At 51.1% G+C, this 6244-nt stretch overlaps 1 protein-coding gene across 1 annotated transcript; it reads left to right on the top strand.

The window, feature by feature from the left end:
- Positions 1-3370: 3370 nt before the first annotated feature.
- On the top strand, positions 3371-5687 carry LOC101067508 (myocilin-like). The gene is made up of 3 exons (XM_003975841.3): positions 3371-3975; positions 4371-4475; positions 4556-5687. Exons 1-3 carry the CDS (start codon positions 3504-3506, stop codon positions 5356-5358), a joined length of 1380 nt encoding a protein of 459 aa, XP_003975890.2. The 5' UTR covers positions 3371-3503; the 3' UTR covers positions 5359-5687.
- The last annotated feature ends 557 nt before the right edge of the window (positions 5688-6244 follow it).

The raw sequence follows: 6244 nt of genomic DNA, 5'->3' as shown, positions 1-6244 counted from the left end.
ACACACGCATGTACACAGAAATGTTGTAGAAAAGGAGGAATTTTCTGTTAAATGTGCGTATTAGAAGCGGTGGAATCTGAGTAAACCCATACTTACACTCAGAGATATTACTGGGATTATAAAGGCAGGAATTCCTTCAGTTTTACACTGTGTGTTTAGATGAGGTAATGTCACAAAAGAGGGAGACCGGTCTGTTCTCCGTGGGTGATTCCCATCCGTACTCAAGGACATAATTCACTCTTATCCCAACGGTTGACTGGTGATCTTCGAGACGATCAGCTGATGCTAATCAGTAAACGTTAGCTGCCATCTTGGACTGACGAGAGTTAAGGGAGGTCAGAGGTCATTTGTGATATTTCAGCTAAAAAAAAGAGAGTGATGGCTTTCATTTGAGGTCTCACTCATCTGTAGAAGAAGGCTGTATATGCTAGCGTGCAGCTAGCATGAGCGCGCCCTTTCTTGTCTTTCAACATTGTCTTGGATTTATCGGCGTGGAGGAAATGCCTGCGGATGAGTCTGATTCATTCGCCTGCTCTGTTACGACCATCAGGTCTGTTTTTCCGGTAACGCGACTTAGCATCAAACTCTGGGGAAACTGAGTTCAAGCTGCCGGAGGACAAGTCTAGCCGGTCGATCTGCCCGCTCGCTGTCTGGAGGCGCCGACGCCTCAGAGGAAGGGAAGCAAACAACAGCAGGACCGCGTCGCATCCGTGGCTTCAGATTCCCCCCGGGGCCTGTGGTGCCATGTCTGCATCAGTAATGAGACCCTCCGGTCGAACACCTGTCCGAGAGCAGACAACACCCACCGTGCTGCCGCGAGGCCGCGCTGGCGTGCGCGCTGGCGTGCGATCTCGGTGATTATACCCTCGCAGCAGACAGCGGGCCACTTTTAATGCCGTTCCCAGAAACACCTGACTCAGGCCCATTTACCGAGCAGCGTCTCATTATCGTGCTTCGCCGTCGACGCCGCGCTATAAATCACACAAACGTCTTCATTCTGTCGCTCACAGGTACGTTTGATCCCCTCTGACCCGCACAGTTGGAGAACCTTCAGTGTTTGAATTTAACTGGCTGATGTTGACATGCTGAATTCCTTTAATCTGACTGGATTTACCACATGGAGCACACTGGTGAGTTTATTGTAGTCACAGAACACAGACAGTTCCATCTAGAGTATATTTATTGCCCCCAAAAAGGTACTTTTAAACCTAAAAATCACTGCAACTTTCATTTTCTGGCGTAGAGTTTCCATGTTGATGGCTAAACCTGCCAGACTTTTAGAACTAATAGCTGATCCAACCCATCCCGGCCATGACTCAACACTTATGTTGTAATGTTCCACCACTGCCCGTCAACAAGTCATGTGGCAACCACGTACACGCGCCTTACGCAACATCCAACACCTGTAAAATGTGCGTCTGCCGGGCCAAAGAAAGTTTGCACCCACCCTGCAGCGGCCTCCGGGAAGCCCTGATTTCACCGTCTAATTGAGTCTGGTGAGAGCAGCGGCCGCTGGTTCCAGCCAAACGTCTCCATAAAAGCCCTGAAATCACCGACCAGCCCGTAAAAGCTGCGGCCAAAACAACAAGCTTCCCCCTCGGAAGACGCGCTGCCCCGCTCGTCTGATGTCCCCAGCAGGCCTCCTTAGTTCCTGTTGCGTAACCTCATGCGATTCCCATTGAAAGAAAAGCAGCCCTAAAAAGTCCCTGTTGCATATTAAATGGTGGAAATTCTCCACAGCCGAGAACTCCGCACCTCCGATGGGCTTCACTTTGGAATAACTGCCAAAGCGGCTGGAATAACAGCGACATCAAGGTTTCGCCCCTTGTTTTTATATTACTGATCTTCCCATTTGAGGGGAATCCTTCTTATTAAAGACTAATGTGATTTAACTGTAATTGGCCTGTGATTAATATTTCCATGTTGATTAAAAGAGAAATTACATAAATGTAAAATCAGTTACGACTAGCTGTCCAAACTTTAGAACATAGACTTTAAACAAATCTGTAATTCCTGCCGTGATGGCTGCGTGCCTTCACGCCGTGCACGTGATAAGGCAGGAAAAGGAAATTAAACTGGAAGAGGTCGTTCTCGTCTCTGGGTTGTCGTAACGTTACATAAGAACACACATTGGTGGTAAAAAATATATATATTGTAGAATAGTTTCCACGAGCTGTAAAAGCTTCAAGCTAACTGGGCAGCAGCTCCATCCTGCGCGAGTAAACACAGATGTGCATTAAAGTTGCCGTACTGGGCGGACTGGGCCGGTAGTCCTCGTTAGAGGAAGTGGTAAAAGGTCGACCCGTGCAGCCTTCCTACCCGCCGAGGCAGCGTCTGCAGCTGTTGGCGGCGGTGCGTTCGCTGTCTCCACGTGAGGAGGCCTGGCACGTCACGTGGAGACAGCTGGCTCGCAGGTGAGTCTGCGGGACGACTTTTCAGACTGAAACAGATTTATGGACAGCGGAGAGCCCAGTCAAATAAAAATAAAACACCTCCAGGATGGGGCTCTTGAACGCACACCGGCACGAATCACAAAACGTCCGCCGGTGATTTGATTTGCAGCCCAGAACCGTCGGTTTTGCCCGAAGCCTGGTGGCTTTTTGAAAGATTTGCACCCTCCAGCTCATTTTCCTGTAAAAATGAAGCGTTCCGAAAACAAAACCCAACTCTACATCCTGTCACCACCAAACCGCAGACAACAGGCCCCCCCTGGATGGAGCAAACCTGGGTATTTCGACGGTGGCAGCTATGCTGCCGTGTAAGCGTGCATTCCTCCGTTAGTCACCGTTCCTGGTCGGACTCATGCTGAGTCACTGCGTCAGGGGATCCATAGATGAATCCCACACACCCTCACGTGCACGCAAATGTAGAGAAAGTAAACACTGCAGTCATCAAATGGGTAAAGATTCGCCCCCCCCATCCCGACAGTCGGCTCCTGTGTCAGACTTCCTGTCCTGCAGTGGGCTCTCAGCTGCTCGGAGGGGAACCAGAATGTTCTTGTAGCTCGACTGGTCCAAGGCTGGCATCCAAATTGCACCCCACACCCATCATTTAGCTTTAATAGTGACGGAGGAAGTAAACAGCGCTGCAGGTAGACACATAAAGGGAGGCGGCCCAGTCAAAACAACCCGTGGACACGCACCCACCGCTGCGACCCAATGAAAGAATTCGCCCCAAAAAAAAAAAGCCCTGAAACAAACATCAAATTGTGTAATTTTCCACAGCGATTTGTCACTTTCAGCCTGCTTTGCAAAAACATGTGGCGCTGTTGCTCGCGCAGCACAGCCCCCGGCTATCTCCCTCCTCATCCCCTCCCACTCCCGCAGCAGTTAAACTGTATAAATATCCTACTCTCGACATTGCTGGGATGCAGACGGTGACCTCCGCTGACCAGGGACAGCCAGCCAGCCCCAGAGAGCCGAGCAGAGACGCTACCTTTCGCTACCTTCGCTATCTCCCACAAACAGCTGCATCTTTCTTCCAAACCTGACTCCACCTGCAGAATGTGGATCCAGGTGTTGATCCTGTGCCTGTCCTGTTTGTCTCAGAGCGAGCAGCAGAGACCCTCTCCCCGTCGCCCCGGCGACCAGGCCGGCCAATGCCAGTACACCTTCACCGTGAGCGGCCCGGTGGAGGCCAGCTGCTCCGGAGGCGGCGTGAAAGCGGAGCTGGATGGAGTCCTCTCCAGGCTCACTCTGCTGGAAGCCCTGGTCAGCCGGCTGTTGGCGGGAGCGGAAGGGAGCTCCGGCGCCGCGGCGGAGGCCACTGGCGAGGAGGTCCTGCAGGAGGCGTACACCCAGGTCACGCTGGAGAGGAACCAGCTGGAGCAGGAGAAGGAGGGTCTGAACGTGCAAGTGCTGGAGCTGCAGAGGAGGCTGGACGAGCAGGTGAGGGAAGCGGAGAGCCTCAGGCGGAAGCCCTGTCCTCAGACGCACACCTCAGGGGGAAGTCCGCTCCAAGACAGGCCGGCCAGAGGTACGTGCATCACTGAGAAGCTACATGTTAGGAGGAAAATATCATTCTAGATTTGAGGATTTAAAAACTAAAAAAAAGCTTAAAAAGGAAGGGGGAGGGGTCCGTGCAGGTCAGCAGGCCGGGTGTCAGTGAGCCCTCCAGGGTTGAGGCAGCAGGTTGGAATTTACAACGCAGAATCTTTCTTTACGGCTTTGGCGCTCATGCCTGTCGGTTTATAAGCGTGCGATCCAGGAGCAGGAAAAGAGGGCCAGGTTCTGGAGAGGACCTGCTGCCTTCCCTGGGAACTTGATACAGCACTTAACTTTGGGTGGATGCGACCAATGAGCAGCGTTGCAGTGAAGCTATCCTCCACTGTAACCTTTGTTTTAGAATTGTGTCATTTTGGATTTTCCTAGACCCTGAATATAATTCTGGAAATGGCGCCTACCAGGAAATGAAGGCTGAAGTGACGGAGGTTCCAGCCTCCCATCTCCTTCCCGATGGAAATCAGACCTTTACCGGTAAAGTTGGGCTTTTATTCAAACCGGGGCATCCGATCAACGCGTAAAGACGCGAGTTTGAATCTCTTGTCTCGGTCCAGGCTGCGGAGAACTGGTGTCGGTGGGGGATCCTGTGATGCACCAGAAGGCTGACAGCATCACAGGCAAGTACGGAGTGTGGCTGAAGGATCCAGAGCCCCGGAGCTCTCCGTACTCTAACGAGACCGTGTGGCGGGTCGACGCCGTGGGGAAGGAAGTCCTCCAGCTGTTCGCATATAAAGACTTGGATCAGTTCGCCCAGGGCTTCCCCATGAAGGTCCTGGTCCTGCCCGAGCCCTTAGAGAGCACGGGGGCCACCGTTTACCGCGGCTCCCTCTACTACCAGCGCAAGCGCAGCCGCACCCTGATACGTTACGACCTGGCCTCTGAGAGCCTGGCAGCCCGTCTGGACCTGCCCCACGCCGGTTTCCACGGGCAGCACCCCTACTCCTGGGGTGGCTACACCGACATCGACCTGGCGGTGGACGAACAGGGTCTGTGGGTCATTTACAGCACCAGCAAAGCGCGGGGCGCCATCGTGATCTCGCAGCTGGACCCCGAGAGCCTGGAGGTGAAGAAGACCTGGGACACCAAAATCCGGAAGAGCACCGTGGCCAACGCGTTCATGATATGTGGACGCCTGTACACGGTCGCCAGCTACACCGCAGCCAACACCACCATCAACTACGTGTTCGACACGGCGTCCAGGCTGGGGCGGGCCATTTCTGTGCCCTTTAAGAACAAGTACCATTACAACAGCATGGTGGACTACAACCACGCCGAGAGGAAGCTGTACGCCTGGGACAACTTCCACATGGTCACCTATGACGTCACGCTGGGCAGCGCCGCCCACAGAAGCAGCTAAACGCTCGGCGTATAAGACTGAACTGAACGAGAACATAAAATACACGTTGTGATTCACTGTAGTTGCCTCTTATGTATCATTAAAGGTTTTTTTTCTTGATCGCTGTTGTAAATAAGATACATTATGCTTGCAGAAAAGATGTATTATAAACCCATTAACAGATGGAGTCTGTGTTGATTTCAGTGATTTGAATCAGTTTTTTTTTTTAAATAAAAAAAACTCAGTACATTTTCTTTTTATTTAAACTCTCAATAAAACCTTTTTATTACTACATGCTTTCTGGTTTCTGCACATCATTAATAATAACAAATAAAAGTGACCACACTTTCCCTATTGTGTCTCTGTATGACCTCTGGTTTCCTCCCCAATTAGGACGAAGCATCATTATATATGTAAACACTCCACATCATGGAAAAAGTCCCAACGTCTGTAGTTACACAACACAAATCATTTGATAGACTTTGTTGTCCTTCCGTTCTTGTTGCTGCTTCATAAATCTATAATTGTGTTCCCGACTCCTTCAAATAAAACAAGTAAAACCTCCACGTTTAAACTGGTGGCTGGTTGCGCGGCGCCCTCTAGTGGTGCCCGATAACACCTGCACCGTGCGTCCATCCAATCTGTTGGCGCTTTCAGGGTGAAAAAGCTCATCCTTTTAATATCAGGTGAGAGTTTGAGAAGACTCAACTCATCACAAGATTATTTCCTAGGACCAAAACAAAGAAGCCACCCTGTAACGCCCCTACCGCCCCAGTCACTCAAATTAAAAGGGCTCGCTTGCTTTTTGGTTTATCGCTTTAAAGGTAAAAAATACATCCAGGTCTTCACTGCATGGATCAGCTTAGACTGTCCACGGTGGCCAGCAGCATAGTTTAATGACATTGTA

The sequence above is a fragment of the Takifugu rubripes genome, chromosome 22, assembly GCF_901000725.2.
Source record: "Takifugu rubripes chromosome 22, fTakRub1.2, whole genome shotgun sequence".
In the NCBI taxonomy this organism is placed as follows: Eukaryota; Metazoa; Chordata; class Actinopteri; order Tetraodontiformes; family Tetraodontidae; genus Takifugu; species Takifugu rubripes.
Note: the sequence above shows the minus strand (reverse complement) of the source record. Positions and strands in the feature narration are given on the sequence as shown.